The sequence below is a fragment of the Vanacampus margaritifer genome, chromosome 5 (assembly GCF_051991255.1).
Source record: "Vanacampus margaritifer isolate UIUO_Vmar chromosome 5, RoL_Vmar_1.0, whole genome shotgun sequence".
In the NCBI taxonomy this organism is placed as follows: Eukaryota; Metazoa; Chordata; class Actinopteri; order Syngnathiformes; family Syngnathidae; genus Vanacampus; species Vanacampus margaritifer.
In genome coordinates this window covers 21,370,621-21,389,948 of record NC_135436.1, presented here as the reverse complement: position 1 = coordinate 21,389,948, position 19,328 = coordinate 21,370,621, and the positions used below count along the sequence as shown (strand labels likewise).

The window sequence follows — 19,328 nt, the reverse complement described above, 5'->3', positions numbered from 1 at the left end:
TTGAATTAATATGAAAGACAGTTTTCAAATACACTTCTTTAGGGTTGTTAACTTGTCTTTTAAGCGTCCTCTATGGCAACTTCACAAAATTCAACCAAGCAAAGTGTGGCATAAACATAAGATATATTACAACAATAATGCAAACAAATCAGTGTCTTTATCACTTTAGCTTTTAATGTGTCATGCAACAATCATAAGTAAACATGTGAACTGCAGTTCTTAAGCTCTGAGCTTGACTGGATGCTATATAAATAAATAAAAACGACAAAATGAAGCAGCCCCCCCCCCCCCCAACTGCAACTTTGGCGATTTAAAAATTGAGCTTAACCTGTTACAAAGTCGCATTTTAGTAGTGTCCTGTTGACGTAGTCTTCTTTTACGGGGTGATGCATTGGCCCATTCTTCTTTTTTCCTCCTATTACCGGACATGCAAAGTGTGGATTAAAGCTGAAAGATGACCTGGTTTCCTGCACAAACCACAACATGCTCCCCATTGTAAGATCCGACCGCGATTTCTGATGCAGCGCTGCTTCCCTCTCCTTTTCATTCTTCCCTCTTTCTCTATGTTGTCTTTTTTTATTTATCCACTGTAAAGGCCAGTCAAGCACCGCTCGCCTTTGTTGTCAGAAACCTTTATTTACCAAAGGGAGAAATAAGTGACTGACACAGACAGCCGCTTTCATCCTCGCCTCGCCCCGAGCGCTTTCCCCCCCTCCCCGCCTTCACCAACAGCCATCCTCCAATACCTGACTCCACCACTCCAGCACACCTCTCCATCGCACAGCCTCTAAAACATACCAACCTACTCCCCGGGGTGGCAGCGTAGTCTGCACGGCGTAACATGTACACTCAAAGAAAAAAGAAACACCAGCCGTCACATCGTCTCATATACTCAAGGCATGTGATGTCGGGAAGATGGTCCCAAATGAAAGCCAAGGGACGTCCTCCTTTATCCTCCACGAGTAACCAATGCGGCTATTATTTCAATAATGTAATTAAGCAGTGAGACACTTCTCACGTGGTGGTATTTAAGGACTACACTCTTAACTCATTTGCTCCCAAAAACATATAAATACGTTCTATTTTAAATATTGTCATGGTCCCAAAAACGTGTTAGTACGTTGTTTTTTTTTTTAAATGCTAGAGCATACAGAAGGCTTTGATGCAGCTTCTGACCTGAAGAGGTTGCTTAAAGCAACGGTAGCTATTACAAAACGGCCAGCAGGTGGAAGCAGAGTATAAGAGGTCAACCAGGGCCATGTTGCAACAAGCTCTTTTCCCCAGCGTTTTCAACAGTTTTGTGAATAACGATGCTAAGTGCTACAAAACGGAAACAGGTTCAAATGTACTTTTTTCCTGATGAAAGAAGAGACTCTAATCTTTCTTTTGGTAGGTTCCATGTTTTTAGAGCAAAAGAACCACAATATTCTGTGGGCTTTGCAATATCAGTCAAAATCCAGTAAAACAGCCGGGAGCGAAGGGAGTTGCTTCAGTGAAAATGGCTGGGAGCGGATGAGTTAATATTAATAAATAATTATTAACAAGACTGGTAGCTAGTTGACTTTTTCATTTAATTTCTTCATTTGTCAGATGTGCCATACACACAGCATACATCTCAGACCTAGTACAAAAATATACTATACATTAAAAATAATAATAATAATTGAAAACAATTGTGCAGCCCTCACTGCTGAGAAAAAAGTGTCATCAGTAGCTGAATACAAACAAATGGTAGCAGCGGCGTATAGTTCTGGGCATGGATGGTGAGCATTATGACTGGTAGAGTTGGTGTTATGACAGTGGTCCCCAGTGCCCCCCCCCCCCCCCCCACCAAAAAAACCCTTTAGAATACTTCCGATTTATCAGAGGCTAAAAACACTTCATTTTGAAAAGTGACCGTATTCTCTCTGTTTCAACCGTCTATGACCGACGCATGTCAAGATGTTAATGATCTCGGTTGCTAACGCTAATATTAAATCAACAAGTTAGCAAAATGAGTAAAAAACAAACAACAGATGTAGAGTAGGGCAGTAGGCTATAGTTATCTAAGTTTCTTTGCAATGGGGAAAAGGCCCAGTGACACGACACAAAAGCCTATGATGTGATCTTGGTGACTTATGAGGTGAAAAAAAGGGTCACCTGAGCAGTGAACAAGGAAGCCGAGAGCATTCAAGACAATGGCAACAGATTCAAAGAAGCAAGATATTCCCTCATTCATGGCCTTACTCACTAGAATTGTTTATTTTTGTAGGCTTTAAGAGTGGAAAATGAGTTCATTTTTCTCCACCTAACCTGAACATAACATACAAGGTGCAGATGTTGTCATTGTTACTGATGTTGTGACTCAGTTCACAAGGTTATCAGTTATTAGGGCATGAATATCTTTGCATAAAAGTTGAGCCAATGCTAAAAAAAAAAAAACATGCAAAATGAAAAAAAAATTCTCTCCATAATCTGCATGAACACTATACAGTTCAATAAGAGTTATGAAAATGGCTGTTGTACTATTAATGATGACTAAAAAGGCATTTACATTTTGTACTACAGTTGAATCACTTCTACTTTTACCAGTCTTTTTTTTATTTATTATTAATATATATTTTTTATATCGTAATCCATAATTCTACTTAAATACAGAGTGTGAGTACTTTTGCCACCTCTGGCAGTTTGTCCTTTTTGTAAGTGTCAAGGTGACCAGACAAAGGATTGCGTATCCGTATATCTAATAAGATCTGCATAGTGTCAAATAAAATGCTAAGCCTTCATTGTGTGGACTTGATGACAGTAAAAAAGCATGTCCTTCTGGCCACACCAACAGAAAGCAGGAGTCAGACATGCTTTTAGCTTTGGCATTAGCAAATGAGCACCGACTGTATCTCTGTCTCTCTCACTCTCCCTTGCTCCTTCTCTCAGTTTCATTCTCTCTCCCTCATTTAAGCTTCTTGAAGTTCTTCCAAATTGGGTTTTAAATGCCAATTAGGAGGTTGAATGTAGTAAAATAAAAGCAAATGCAGGCAGGATGGCCTCACCTTCTGGCTGCTTAGGCTTCAGAGAGAGCCAAGCCGGACCTTTGGCTCCCAGCGAGGCTTTGAGAGAAATATCCTGCCTAATGAACACATTAATTAGAACCATAACTATTTATAAGATGATAATTAGAAACGAAGGGAGGTAAACTGGGCTTTTCCTGCAATTATTGGAGGATTAATTACGAGAGCTAATGAAGTGGATTTTTGAAACGCGTGGAGGTGAAGTACAGAGATGTGCAGCTCGCTTTGTGATCACTGGCATAATTATTTTCTGCAGCACCAAAGCGTTTGAGGCCGCGCTCCTCGCTGGCTGGGGCCGCCTAATAAGCATCATTGCATCGTTATATATGCACTTAAAAAGACTTGCCACTGAAATGGCTGTCTAATTATTTCTAATTGGCAGGACCCGTGCGTTGTCATTGAGGTGTTTGGAGCTGCTCGGCGGCCCGCGGTTTAATAGCACCCTGGGCCGCCAAGCAAAGAGCGAGAGAGAGCAAGATAGACACCGAAAGACACAGAGAGTAAAAGAGGCGCTACCAGTTGCTCACAACCAGATCTGCATTAAGGAAAACCCACTGTTTGTAGGGCACGGGATACGTGAATGGCGGCTGATGCGTTGGGGGTTTCAGGTCACCTTGCGATACAAGCCTATTAATAAAGTTTGATTATGACAATCTGCTCCAAACTCACGTCATAACAAATGTGGCCATCTGTCCTGTTTTGACTTTTATTGGAAGCAGTAGTTGCCGAGTTGGCTAACAAAGCCTGTAACTTAACAGTCTGAAGTTTGATTCCCTCAAGTCAATTTATTGGATTATTATTATTATATTATCTCTCCAACCAATCTCACTAAGTAACTAGCTATGTACAGTGGACCTTCATTTTTGTCAGACTAAAACCAAATCGTATGGAAACCGAAACGCTATTTCCCCGAGGAAATAATGTACTGTATGTCCAAGACACCCAAAATATAAACAAAAATGCATTTCATAGCAAACAACACATACAGAAAACAGTGTGACATACGGGTAAATGACATCACACTTATATTGAAGACTCTTGTTAGCATACAGAAGATGGCAAAGAGGTTAAAGGGAGTAGCAGTGTTATTGTTTGGAAGAGAAATCCCCCTATTTCCCAAACACATGTGAAACTATATGTTATGATCCAGTGAAAGCAAAATTGATCTTTTTAGACATAATTCCAAAAGGTATGTACCACAGGGCTAATTTTCTTCAGCTGCAACCAGGGTCTTAAGTCAAACTGGCAGGAATTATGAACAGTTCAAAAATAGTGGCGTCTTTGTTGGCAAAAAATATTCAGGATTTTGCTAGAAAAACAATAAATGTCAGGAAAAGCCCACTAAATCTGAAATTTAATCAGGGTTAATCATAGGCACATAAAGTGAGTGATGACTTATGAGTTAAAATGTGATTGGTTGATTCTGAACACAGGCACATCCCACTCATAAAAGGGTGTGCACACTTGTGCAACAGCATTGTCTCCAGTTCATTGTTTTTACTTCCCTCATGAAAAGATTTGATTGTTTTTCTCCAGGTTGTAGGTCACATTAATGGTGGAAATTATTTACCTTCACAGTCCTTCATTTAATGAGTTTACATCACAAAAACCTGCCATTTGAACAGAGGGGTGTAGACTTTTGTCGGCTGTAAGTAGATGCAAACAGACACTGAACAAAATTGGATATGGCCTCTAAATTCTAATTAGTAGTAGCAGTGTAAATCCATATGAAATTTGACCACATCTCGTCATTTTTCCCCCTCACTGTTCACTCAATGATGTTTTTGCATTGTTTTTAGCATTAGCCCTCTGAGACCATGAATGGCTGAAATGTTGCCTTCTTCCTGATGAGTTGTCACAGTCAGAAAACTTCAATCGCTCGCTTTGACTTTCTGTCAGAGGCGACTTAAAAACGACTTTTTCTTTCTGGAGTCTCTATCTTAACGTCCTGTACGTGACAACAAATAGCGGCTAAATTAATGATCTCCTAGCGTGTGTGTGTGTGTGTTTGTGTGCGGTGGCCAGGTTTTGAGCGGGGGGCCCTTGGAGACGTGAGCTTAAGAGAGCATGCATGGACAAACCTCAGTCAGGCGTGTTTACCTTGAACTCCGGTTATGATCCGGCTCGAACCATATGGATATTTTCCTGCAAGTATGTCATATGGGCTGGCACGCTCCAAATTACAACGCTGACTTTTAGCTGACATTCATCAACGCAGCCTGAAAGTAAGTGTGAGCACATTTACTTTGTAACAATATTTGAATGTGTTGTCTTTTGATCTCTTGATTTGCCCGTGTAATATTCATAAAGAGAGCGTTTGAGTGATAGCCCGGGATTATTGATGTGTATGTATACGCGTTAATTCCTCATAAAGTGGAGCCACGTGCTCTGCCTTGCCCCCCCCCCAAAAAAGAGCCCACCATCATCGCTCATCTCCTCCCCAAGTGGACAACTTGAGAGCAAATTACAGCTAATGGAAGGGCCGCCTGCACTTGTCAGTGGGCCGTGGACGAGCACACAAACACACACACACGTGGTTTCACTCACACGTCCACTCATTTAGTTGTGGCACGGAAATGAAACAAGGATCATGTGCGGCCTGACTGAAAACTGGACAGTCTTTTTGAACGTAATGAAACACTTTCTTAACATTTTCTATTTGCTGTCACCTCAGTCCGTTTGGGCTGAGGATGTGAGCAGAAAGTCGAAATAGACGGGTTGGCCAAAGGATACAATTGCTAACCGTCATGTGATTGGACGCAAGAAAGAGCAGATCACTTTGTGTGACTCTTGATTTTGGCTTAAAGTCGAAATCGGGGGAACATTCAATTACTTTAAATGCAGTCAAGCAATTGAAGCTGACATATGCCAGATACCTTCTTAAACGCACAGCGTGGGATATTAAAATAACATAGCGACTGTAATTTGTGGCATCGCTTAAATCTGTGCTTTGACACGCTAATAAAAAAATAGGCAGGACTGTAGCGGTGCACTGAAAAGGAATAAAAATGTGTAATTATGGAGAGAAAAAAAGTCCTAATGTTACAAAGAACATTTTGATAATAAAATATTGATACGAAATAGGCTGTAATTATAAGACCATAGTTATAATGACAGAATGGATATGTTGGAAAATGTCATATTGTTGCAAGAATAAAGTTGTAAAGTTGGAAGAACAAAGTCACGATTCTAAGAATAAAGTAAAGCTATGTGAAGTGGAAAATGACAAAGTTGTAATATTGTATAAAAAATATATTAAAATAGTCACAATATGAAGCAAAAAGAATAGAACAAGAAACATCGCAATGTAAAAGAACAGAAGAGAAGAAAAAAATATATGTAATATAGCCTATGAGAAGAAATTAGCAAAAGTTTGATTAAAGTCATGGTATTAGAATAGTTACAATATGAAGAGAAAACCGTATGGGGAAGAAATGAAATCCAACTGTTATGAGACTGAAGTTGAAATAGTGTTGGAAAAAGAGTTGGAAAACAGAAATATGATGCTGGAGGAATTAAAAGTATTTTTCTTTACATGGTAACTGCCTTGCATCAAGCGGGTAGATATTTTATTATTTTGCTCTTCCTGGTAACCAATGTATGAGAATCACCTCATTATTATACAATACAATAAAGTTATTAACATTTCTTAAATTCATAGTATGTATATATAATATGACATACCTGCGTCTCCAAGTCATAAAATAGTACTGAAAATGTATAAGGTAAAAGTTCTACTGACCATGAGTTTGTCTGACTAAATTTAGGAATCAAAGGTCTCCTTCAATATTATACAACTTAGTTTCTGTAACACAGTATTAAAACTTTCTTTTTTTGAGGTGTCGTCCAGTCAGAATTAGCAGTAGAAATAAATGTACTTTTATGGGACGTGTGGTCACATGTAACAAAGTATTTTCTTCTCACTTTCTATTAATTTCCTGATAGGCCGTTTGCCGTTGGCTGCTGTTCATCGTGACATGAGCTTTTGAAAAAAAAACGAGACGAGCCTGACAAGCCAAGTTCCGTCAAAAGACAACTTTATGTAGGAAACCGATAGCGGTGCAATTTTTTTTTTTAAAACCAGGTCCTTTCCCAAGTTGTTTCTTGGGTGTTTAATTAAGTGTAGTTTCCCTTAAGTAGTGGAATGCACGTCTGCTTTTTGTCGGCCCCTTCCTTGGTGCTTGTTACAGTCCGCCCACATGGTTTGTCTCAGCGTTTATGATTTTTCTTATACGGCACTTGTGAGTGTGTTCCTAAATCACTTAAGCACACAGGGCCCAACAGTCCACGTTTAAACAATAAAAGGCTGTTATGCTAAGGGCCCTCAGATCTCGCGCCACTTCATAAATACGCGATGTGTATAAGAGGCGGAAAATACATCTTCTCCGAGCAGAGAAGGAGCACACCTGCTAATTGGAGCCAGCTTTTGCTATACATCCCAATATTTTATCCATCATATACTTGACTACACTTAAAAAAAAGAAAGACATTTTTTAACCCTGGAGAACCCACGGGGTCAAATTTGGCCCCTATAAATTCTGCTACTCAAATAACAAAGACCTTTTTTTTTCAGCAGTGATTTTGTCCCTGTGTTCTTGTTTCCATTGGCCAAAGTGTGTTTGTACATTCAAAATCCAGTTCTAAAATGCAACAAATAAAACAAAAAAAATATATTGTTCAATGTAGCTGTGTATTTGATTGATTATTTTTTTTTAAATTCTAAATAGTTTACTGACAGTTTTTGTTAGTCTGATTTTTTTTAAATGATACCCCTAAATCCCAAAAGGGTCAAATTTCGCCCTAATCCTAAATTAGGGAATAAAGGGTTGAAATTGAAAAAACATATATTTTGGTGTTCAGTGAATTTATAGCAGTCATTCAATGTATAATTCATAATTTTCCAACGAAGAAAAGGGTCCTTGGGTTCTCCAGGGTTAAATCTTACCACAAATCTGTCTTCGATGATGCGCCTGCATGAAACACACCATTACTAATCCTGAAACAATATCAGTAAAAACAGTGGAATCATTTATGATATCGTTTTTTTTTAACCATTTAAAATAATATTAAAATTGTGCAATAAATACTTAGTTTATCACCTGAGCACTTCAAGCCTAATACGAAACCTGTTGCAGCACGCACGGACGGACACCAGGCCGAAACAAGGCACCAACAGTTCCATTACCAAAGAGCCCAGTTTGTCTCTTAACTGGCTGAAAAAGAAGAAATGAGCTTTGATGTATCGCGAGGCGAGTCTGTTTGTCATTAAAGTCCACTAAAATGTTAAGCAAACCTTTTCGGCATTGTTGCAACAGCATTATTATTTTTTTCTCACGATACGGGGAGAATAACAGGGATTTAGGGACTTATTTATTGCGTTTGACCATTTGAAATGTCATTTTACATCAAACATTTGGTCTGTTGTTTACTTTTGGTCATTGATATTTGAGGGTTTGTACTGTTGTGAAATGCACTTGAAAGTAAACTAAAACCAGTTGAGTTGACAATTTATTATTTCAAATAGTGATAAACCAATATGTTTTTTTCAAGGCTGATACAGATACCGATTATTAGTAGTCAAGGAGACCGCTAACTGATATTTCAAGCCGGTGCTCATTTTCAGTAGAAGAGAAAATATCGTCAACATTTTAAAAAATGTTCTTTTTCTTTTCATCTCAAACATACAAAGAAGTGACATCTTTATTTAAGAATTCTAACAAAAATTGCAGGGAGCTTCCAGAGTCATCAGCATGTGTTAAATGTGCTTAATTTGTAAAAACTAAGCAAGTAAATTTCTACTGGAGATAAAGTTTTCCAAAACTTTTAACATCATTTCTTTATTTTATTTTTAAAAAAGAAGTAAATTTCTACTCGAGATAGTTTTCCAAAACTTTAACATAATTTCTTAATTTTATCATTATTATTATTATTTTTTATAAGTGTAGGTAGTTCCAAGTGTCGGCATCATTTTTTTTTTATAAAGTGAAAATTTAAATAAATCCATAAATGAAAAGTTTCCTGTATCTCACTGAGCAACAAATACATGCGGATGCAACTAATTTGGGTTTTTCGTCAGGGTTCATAAAAGGTTTGAAAAGATCTCCTTAGACAGTAAAAATGATCAGAATATGAAATGGCTTTGAACATCTTACAAATCCTGATGAAAACCCAAAATTTCTCTACGTTCACAAGCATTCCCCGCTCAGTGAGATACCAGCTTTATCGGCCTTCAGATTAGTAAAAAGGCCAATGCCGATATTTGTCAAAATGCCGATATTTGTCAAAATGCCAATATTGGGATATCCCTAATTTAAAAGCTGGAATATACAGTACGGTGGGTCCTTGGTTTATGGCGTCACTGATGTGAGGTTTTGAGGTGTGCAAAGAACGAGTTTGTTCTCCCAACCGCTCTTGTCCAGCCTCTTCTAGACAGACACCTTGGCAACCAATAACAACTCTCACCTAACCAGCCATAACTAATTGCGTCAGGTCCGTGATGGATGGCAGGAGCAAGGTGGGAAAGGAGAGGGTGGAAAAAAAGCTGTGCCTTGAGTGACTGTGAGCGAGTTGGCGAGTTAGCACCTAGTCTAAGCGTGACCTTCACTTGACCTTGTGGCTGAGGCCTCCACATCTCCAGCTGCTAATGGGTGTCATGTCAAGCTGTGGGTGCGCGCGGGTCAAAGGTGGCGGGCGCTCACCGGGCGGCCAAGTTTAGGATTGCGTCGGCGCGGCTGAGTGACGCTCGGCACATGCGCCGATGAAAACGCCGGCTAATCAACACACACGCACTAAAAGCGTCTTTCTGCACAAATTCGTCTTTGCCCTCATCGTCGGCTGCCCGGCGCGGGTTCATATAGATCTAAGGGCTCTTTGAACTCTGCTAAATGACTTGACCTTGTGGCTTGTGCCTGTAACAGTGTGTATGTGTGTGTTTGGGTGGGTGGTCCACACGTCGTCTCATTTCTGCTTCACAGCCCAGCGAGGCACTGCAGACGTTTCTGTTGATGCCTGCTTAAATTGAAAGCAAACAGCAGATTATAACAAATCTAAACATTGCTTTTATGACGCAGAGGGAGGACCGAGGAGGGGGGGCAGAAAACATCTCTGTGGATCTTTCATGCGCCGCCTTTGCTGTCTTAATTGTCTTCACAATCACCTACTTTGCAGCGATTCCTCGTGCATCTCGTGCGCGTACACACGCGTGTGTGCGTGCGTGCGTGCGTGCGTGCGCCGTGAACCGAGAGAACAGATAATGTGACGGTTTGGAAGGAGGAAGCAGCTTGGGAAATGATTTCAACAGCTCTCATAATTAGAGGAATATCATAAATTAAACTTGTGTCTGCCGTGGCGTTTGAAGAGCACTCAAAAGTAATAAATTCTGGATGGTTAACATATTTGCATTCCGTTCAGCTGGCAGCGTCAGGCGGGAACAGCTGTTTTCCACGTCTATTGGCAGCAGCAAATACACATTGCTCACTCAAGGTGCTTTTTAGACACATTGAAATGCCAGAAAAAAAAGAGAAAAGTGACTTTTAAGTCGGAATACTAAGCTGCTGCTGTGTGCTCTGTCTGTGGATATAACTCGACGGGGAACAGCACATTAATGAAGTTCTTCAAATGTGCCCCGTTTCTTTTTCAGTCGGTCTCCTGCTTGGGAGTGTTGTTGCCAAGCAAGCGTTTTTGTAAGCTATATAGTTCCTCATTTATGTGTGGGCGGGGATGGTTTGTTTACGTTAAACTAGAACGATCGTGCTTGATCAGGGTGCATTGATTAAGAACATATAGGAGAGCATTCCAAAACATTGCATTCAAGATGTCTAATCAGAAGTTCCGACCGAATGCCCGTGTAAAGTGAAAATAAATATGTTTTGTTAACAAGCCTACAGAGTCAATTCTGTAGAGTAAATTGGACTCTATTTAGAGTGGGACCAAATAGACTCAGTTTTAGAGTAATATTTACACTTGCAAGAGAGTAAAATAAAGAATTGAAAAAATAAATAAGTCACTCAAGGCTTGACGAACAAACTCACGACCTTCAGCTTGGGATACAGCTGATCTACTCCTTGAGCCAGGCAGCTCCTGCCAGCTCGTGTCAGCTGGAATCTTCGTAACTCCAAAAGACCCAAGGAGTTTTTGGTCTCCTCTTGGATATAAGCAAAAAGTAGGAGGGGCATAGCTCAGGTTGTAGTGTGGCAGTCTCCCAAGCTGAAGGTTTGTATGTTCGTTCCTCAACCCTTGAATGACTTTTATTGTATTGTTTTCCTCAATTCTTTATTTTACTCTCTTCCAAGTGTAAGTATTATATTACTATTACTGAGTCTATTTGGTCCCACACACATTTATTTACTCTACAGAATTTACTGTGTACCAAATTTGAATGATTAAAAAATAATTTGCCATGATACTTTATAATAATTTTTTTAAAAACCACTGTGGTCTCATTTAAAACATTTCAATCCCCAAAAGTATTCAGTTTCTATTATGTAATTAGACATAATGATGTGATGATATTAGTCTCCTGCGATTCTGGTGGTAAAAAACAACAACAACAATATTCTGGTCACACATAGGTCACTATGACTGGCGTCTACTGAAATATGATAGCATTAGAGTCACAAGGCTGTTCATCTTCGGTCATAGGGGCCTAATGGACAGGGACTCTTTTTGCAAGGCGACTGTAACAACTTCACTGGATTTGTTGTTCCTTCAATTACGTGAGCCTATCTGGACAAACATTGTTGGACTTTGCGCTCCTAGCATTTAATAGTGGACGGAGGAAGGAGGAAACAATATGAATTCTGCAGAAATTGGTTGAAGATAAGGGATTCATCTGTGCCTATGTTGACGCTCACTACCCCTTGCTACATGCTGCGGTATGAATAATGAGTCAGCTGGGGTCAGATGCCAGCGGAGGCGTTCACCTGTATCTGACACGCGTCGTATCGCGCCCCTGCCATTAATGTCCAATTTTCAATAAACTACAGAAATAGAATGCCGGCTGATAAGGGTAACACACCATCCAGCTTCACACCCACATAATTACTCCAATGGACTGTGGCGAGGGATCGTATCCCGGCGCGCACCGGGGGGTCAGCGGTGATAAGCGTTAGCCCAGCTCCCAACATGCCGCATAATTACTCTATTGATAATTCACCAGGAAAATGGCCCCAGCCAATCACAGAGCTGGGATTTAATGGACTGGATGGCAAAACGAGGAAGGAACGGCGAAACAAGCCAGTGATGGGGGTGGGGGGGGGCAGCGTGTGCATCGGGGGCTCATATGTGGGGGCAAACAGCAAGGGCCTTTTATTAGAAATGAAAATATGTTTAGGCCATAGGGACACCTATTTTCTCTGCAGATAATAAGGCCAATGAAATGTAAAGCGGAGGAAAGACTTGGCATGGGGTCCAGCCACGACTGTTTATCTGTGTGTGTCCTGCATTAGCCCATTTATCCCCAGCCTCAAATTAGCTAATCATTCTCCAAGGGGAAGGACTTGGTCAGGAAATTGACATTTAGCAGCACAGGCTCACTCTATTAACTACAGTAAATTTAATTTGCCACACACCCCAGAAGTGGGCTGTTTCTTCACAAGGAAAAGAGAGAGGAGGGGAGACAGAAAGAGAGACTGAGATTGTGTCTAATGCATCTGCGGCTTCTGGCCGCAGTTTGCTTGGCGGTAAATGCAAGACTAAAGCTTGGAACACTGCAATTCTGTCCTATTTTTCCCTCATGTACTGTTGATTACAAACATGCGCAGGCATTGTCAACACACGGAGTCACTCATTCCAAAGTCTGTTTGTGCCATTGATGAATTATCTCGCCTGGAGACTCTGAACCCCCAAAATGCCAATGTTTTTCTTTCCCTTTTCCCATTAGCTGTGATTCTCTGAGCAGCTTAATGGCTGCTCTGGTACACACTGATAAACACACTCAATCAAATTTGCTGTGTTTAATGAATACTTTTACCTCTGGATCAGATGTTTGATTAAAATTGGTGCTCACGCGCGGGGTTCTGCTTAGCTGCATCGTGGCCATGCAGTTGGCAAAAGGTGTTTGGAAAGTACTTGTTTCGAAAGTTGGATTCGTCAAATGACATGAGCATTAAGTGAAGTGATTCAAAGTTCAATAAATCAATTAGTCCATAAAAAGCACCTCTTAATCACCTGTTCCTAATGTTTGTATATGACTTGCATTTGAAAGTCAACACACCCCTTTTCAGTTTTTGTGATTAAAAAAACTAACAAAATGAAATGAATATAAAATGTTTAAAAACTTGTGGCATTTATTTGACCTTTGACCTGCCAGTAACTCAATTGGGGAATAATGTGGAATGAATGGAAAAGCCTTCATTTAATGTTAATCAAAGGCATTTAAACGACTTTTATTTAAAGTAACACTAAGGAACTTTTCAGCCTTAATAAAATATTTTCATAACTTTTCTGATTAAGCATGGACTTAAAACTAGTTGAATGCTACCTTTGCCACGGCCTGAGGGGTATGTATCATTTTCACTGACACTAAGCACACAAAAAACTACAAATGTGATGAATGCTTTCTGGCATACGTCACTTCCCCCTTCCCCCATTCGTTACAAAGACGGAAGTCAATTTGAATGTCGAGGCCCAATTACTGCTTTCCCGGCAGACGCTGCAAAACTGAGAAGTTTTGTCTGAGGAAACAAAAAAGAAAAACGAAAAAGAAGCTACCCGGATAAAAGGACAGTCAAGAATCGACATTGGACCTGCTTTCACTCACTGGCGTGAGGACGCAATGTGCTTGTCCTCATGGGAAATGTGGTCTTCCTTCAGGTATAACATGGCCTCGTTTGTCCATATGGCGCCGCCATAATCAACGCAAACTGAAAATTCTTTAGAGTTGCTATGAATTTGATACGCCTACGGAAAACTGCCAAACATTGGTCAGGTTCGTCCAAAATTGTGTTTATTTTTCTAACTGTAGGATTAAGCTTTGATTATGGCTTGTTCGATGGGTATTTTTTTCACGCTTGGACAGTAACAACGCCCGACTCCAACAGTCGACTGGAAATAGCGCAGTTCGTCTCCAGTGATCGCGATGGTCTCCTCCGCTCCTAATTGATTGCAACAGTTGTCAGACTGTTGTCTGTTTGTATGGCGACAGGCGTCTGAAGAAAATGATTAGTTTTCTGTTGGTAGAGAGACAGCAGTGGATGTCCCAAACTGCAAACTAATAAAGGGGTGGGGGGGGGGGGAGAAGCAATAAAGCTTGTGGACAGCAGGTTTGACTGTTTTTATAGACAAATCAATAAAATGATAGATGATGGAAAATAACGTTATCTTAGCAGCTGATTTCTACTGGGGTTTCCAATCACTGTGGTTGCTCTCCCACAAACACAGCAGTAGCATGTACACACTGACAAAATCACACCTGCGACACGTAGGTTTGCTTGAAGTGAAACACAGCAAGTGTTATTATTATTAATAGTAAATGTTCGATATTGCTTCAATGTTTTTTGTCTTTTGCTAACACTATGCATACATGTAGTATGTGTGGGTGTAACTATGCTAGTCACGCTTGTGTGTCTTAACTAACAGTAAATTTTCCACTGTAAATCTTTTGGAGACCAGGGGGTCAGCAACGGGATCAATACAGACGACTGGTCCTCCTCTGAGCCTACCTCTAATTGGCTATATCCCCACAGTGTGTGTGTGTGTGTGTGTTTGATTTTATGTAACTGTGCCATTAAACCCACACAGTGAAGGATGAACGCGGAGCGCTTAAAGGAAGCCTTTTGGTGACAGTCACAAGAATTACATTGCCTCTATCTTCTCTAACGACTCCATGAAGACAGGTGGGCTGTCATCCGCAGTCGATTTAATCTACTTTTCCAGCGTTTTGAAGTCACGTTATCTATTTTTTTTTATTATATCGTCTATATGTTCTTGTCAAAACTATTGACAGAAACCACTGAGACTCTAAAAGAGAACGAGGAGTACTCCATATAGATTTATGAGCGATGTGCAATGAAAATCTACTGTCTCTAGCTCGGTTTATAAATTCGACCGCAATCCATTTGGTAACTATTTGGATTTGGTTGTGTCTCTAAACAAAATTATTCATCCATCCCGCAGCACAGTGGACGTTTGGTTAGCATGTTTGCCTCACAGTCCAGAGGTCACAGGTTGAAGCTCGTGTATGGCCTTCCTGTACGGAGTTTGTGGATTTTTTTTTGCTGTACTTGCATGTTTTTAGGTTTTCTGGCTTCCTCTCACAAAAACATGGGTGCTTGATTCACTGAAGACTCTAAATTGTCTGTAGCTGGGTCAGTTGAGAAGTTATTTCAATCTGACTAGAAGTACAGAAAAATGACATAGTGATAAGTAACTTTGTGTGCATCTCTCCAATAAAAGACAATTCAATATGGCTCTCGATACATGGTATACATATGATTCAAGAACGGGATATTTTTATATAGAACAATTTGATTCAGTGTGGTTACAATATGATTCAATATGGTGCAGCTGTAGCTTTTGTCACACTTATTCATATGTAACATGTAAAGGCTCTCCAAAGCCCAAACTATTGCTAAGTTAATTAAATTTAAAGAAACAACAAATTGTCATCAACATCAAACCAATTTAGACAGATTTACACCTGGTGTGCATCTCTTATAAGACTATTTGATACGTATCTTTATACGTGGGGTGCGTTATGACTTATTTTAAGCGATTTAATTTGGTTCGGTAAAATGATCAAAACCGGTCGAAATCAAAATTTTCCGATTCAAATCCGTTTTTTATTACACCACACGTCAACACTCCTGTTCTTTAAAATTGCCCTCCATCCCCTAGGTCTCATTCTCGCCACCGGCGGTCACGCAGCAGGAGCGGCAGCCGCAGTCGGCGAGGAAGCCATGGCCGCCGAAGGAGCCGCAGCAGAGACCGGACCCGCAGTCGACATAAGGGCCGCGACCGAGACAAAGACAAGGAGAGAGACAAGGGACGGGATCGGGACAGGGACCGGGACAGGGAGAAGAACAAAGTCAAAGTGGAGAAAAAGGGGTAAGTGATGAATAACCACAGACATGCAAGTGTACATGCACCAGTAGACTCGCATTCTGAGCGGCTCCCATATCAGTCCTAATGTCCACTCCACAGAGGACAGGCAGAGTATAATATGAAGCTTAGCCTTGATCATCCTTCCATCCATCCGTCACTCAACCCTTTTTCCCATCATTCTTTTCTCCTTCAATTTCCTTCTGCAATCAAGCACCTGACCGAACCCGTCTGATAATCTGATCCAGTTCCCTCTTGCAAAAGACGATGACACGGTGATAGAGGAAGTCGAAGGTTATTCAATTTTTAGCAGTTTTCGTGGAAGTTTGATACCTTTAACTCAACTTTTGCCACTCTTGGTCCACCTGCAATAAGTCTTGCTGCATAACAAGATTCTATGCATCTCCAGTGCCTTTAGTGCTTCTGTCATGGGACAAAAGCTTGCAAATTGCAACCTTTCACTGAAGTCTGGAACGGTGGCGAAATTGCATTGGTGACTTAACAGGTTGTCTTTTAGGCGGGGGTTGGTTGCAACAGGTCAAACTACCTCACAGGTCTTCACCAGATCAACATCCTTTTTTTTTTTTTTCTTTCAGGAGAGCTCAGTATTGTTCATTCGATTTGACATCATCATTGCTCTCCTTTTTAAATTTTTTTTTTATTTTTTTAAAAAAATATGTTTTTTTTTCTTTCTCTTTTTTTTTTAAATATATATACATATATATACATATACACACATATATATATATATATATATATATATATATATATATATATATATATATATATATATTTTGTATGTGGGTGAGCATGTGCGTGCGTGCGTGTGTGTGCGTGTGCGTGCGTGTGTGTATTCATCAGTTCACCTAAAGCCCATTAAAAAAAAATCCCATACTAATAATATAATATAATAATAAATTGCCAAATGCAGAAACATCAATGTAAGTTATCACGATGTAGTGGCTCTCGCTAACAGACAGAATTAAGTAACCAGAATTAGGTTAAAAAATTCTATATACGTAGACCATGTTTCTATAAATTTTGATATTTGGTTTTTATTTGAGGCAGATATTTTTTCCATTAAAATGTGATTTATGAGGAGGAGTTTGTTTGTTTATTTTTCCAGTTAACAAGAATTGTTTTTTTAGCGATAGTAAGGGCTACAAGTGTAGATTGAAATTGTTTATGTGGTAAGTCAGTTGTTGTTAGGTCACCTAGCAAACACAAGTTTGGAGATAAAGGTATCCTACAGTCCAAAATAGCGGAAAGTTTTTCTAAGACTTTAGTCCAGAAATCCATAACCGGACTACATAACCATAAAGCATGAACATAAGTGTCTGTAGTGTTTTGTAAACATTGGAGACAAATGTCGGAGTCTGAGAGTCCCATTTTCGTAATCATATATTGAGTAATGTATGTTCTGTGAATAATTTTATATTGGATAAGTTGTAAATTTGTGTGTTTTGTCATTTTAAATGCGTTTTCACAAACTTGAATCCAAAAGTCAGATTCCGGTGCTATAGACAAGTCCGTCTCCCATTTCGAGATTTGTAAAGACATTTTATCAGTATACGAAAGTAACTTATATATTTTTGAAAGTTTTTTTGTTGTTGTCGGAGAAAGCTTGTTAATATCTTTAGCTAAAACAGGCGGTTGGTGCGTACCCCGAAGTGTTGGAATTTTTTTCTTTATCATATTTTTAACTTGTAGATAATGTAAAAAATGTCCAGTTTTTTATTTTGTATTTTTGGAGCAAGGATGTATATGATATAAACATATTATCTGAGAAGAGATGGTGGAGATGTGTAATTCCTTTCTGCTCCCACACACCTAAATAAAACGGTTGGTTGTTAAGTTGAAAGTCATGGTTATGCCATAGGGGAGAGAGCCCGCTTCACCAGATCAACATCCTTAATCCTTCTCCAATGTTGCATGCTCACATTGTAGTTTGCTTCATCTCATGTAAAATGACGTGCTACAGCATAATAATTAGGGACTCAACTGTAGTTGTTTAGGAATTACGGAGTATGCATTTTTATAGTATCACATACAGTGATACCTTGACTTGCAAGTGACACACTTTTTTTCCCCCTTCTTCTTCCTAAAAGAGGCTTCGAGCTGTTTATTACTACTCCCAGTTGAAGTTTGCTGTCAAAAGTGTGTCGGAAACAACCCCATCATTTTGAATGTCCACTGGCTCAATATACAAGATGCCTAAAATGGGCGAATAGCGTCAGGGTTGCAGTGTCACAAAACCGGAATTTGTGAAAATGCATATTGACAAGCCATAAAGCTTCTGGGATAATGTCTTACGGGCAGACGAGGCAAAACTGGAACTTTGTGAAGTGGGTAAAAAAAGAGTGAGAGACACAAACTCTGATGATGAACTCAGCCAGGACAAACAGTCAAATACAATACAATATTTTTTATTAATCATTTTACAACTACATGCAGGTACTCATAGAGCCTTACAATCGCTAATATTGCTGAACAATAACCTCGTTTGGAAATAATACACTGCCTTTTTTTTCTTTGTCCACACACAGAATATGAGTCTCACCAATTGTAAAATGTCAGTTTGAATGTTGATTGATGTGCGAGTGTGCTTGAGTGTGGATTCCATCAAGTGATGCGCGCCATCTGCTCAGCTGCACATCAGTGTGGGAGGACTGAACTCACAAGTTAAAATCAATCTGAAGTGGGTGGTTTATGGAAATTTGGACTGTCTAGCCAATCTCAATTTATTAGCAAACCTCAATAAATTTGATCTCATAGGAATACAATAACAGATGCACATTTACTGAGCTATTCCAACCACACTTACTGTTCAAGTCAATATGCCACCATAGATTTTGTGTTATTAACTGACATTTTGCCGCTCTTATATAAAGTTGCAGAAAGGCTAGAGAAATTATTTTGATGCTTGGTTGATTAATTTTTTTTAGATTAAAAATAGAAAATAGGTAATATTTGAGTTACAAACAAGATTTGACTGAAGTGGCCAAACAAATCGAGCAATTATTTTTGCATGGATGTCTGTTTGGGAAAAAAAACAAAACACTGTTTATATTATGACATAGCTTGTGCTATCACATGGGACTGTTCATTTTAGTATTGCCATAATTTAGATAGCGCTCCTAACCGTCAAATTTTATGTCGTTACGTTATGTCTGAAAACCATTATATTGTACCCAAAATTTATGTGCAGTGTTATTAGCACATAAATCGCAATATTTTGGATTA

At 39.5% G+C, this 19,328-nt stretch overlaps 1 protein-coding gene across 1 annotated transcript in view; it reads left to right on the top strand.

Moving 5' to 3' along the window:
- rsrc1 (arginine/serine-rich coiled-coil 1) overlaps window positions 1–19,328 on the top strand; it is a 131,301-nt gene that overhangs the window by 9,866 nt on the left and 102,107 nt on the right. Inside the window, exon 4 of the mRNA XM_077566946.1 lies at window positions 15,882–16,091. Within this exon, the coding sequence (XP_077423072.1) occupies window positions 15,882–16,091 (210 nt within the window). The remainder of the gene's footprint in view (window positions 1–15,881; window positions 16,092–19,328) is intronic.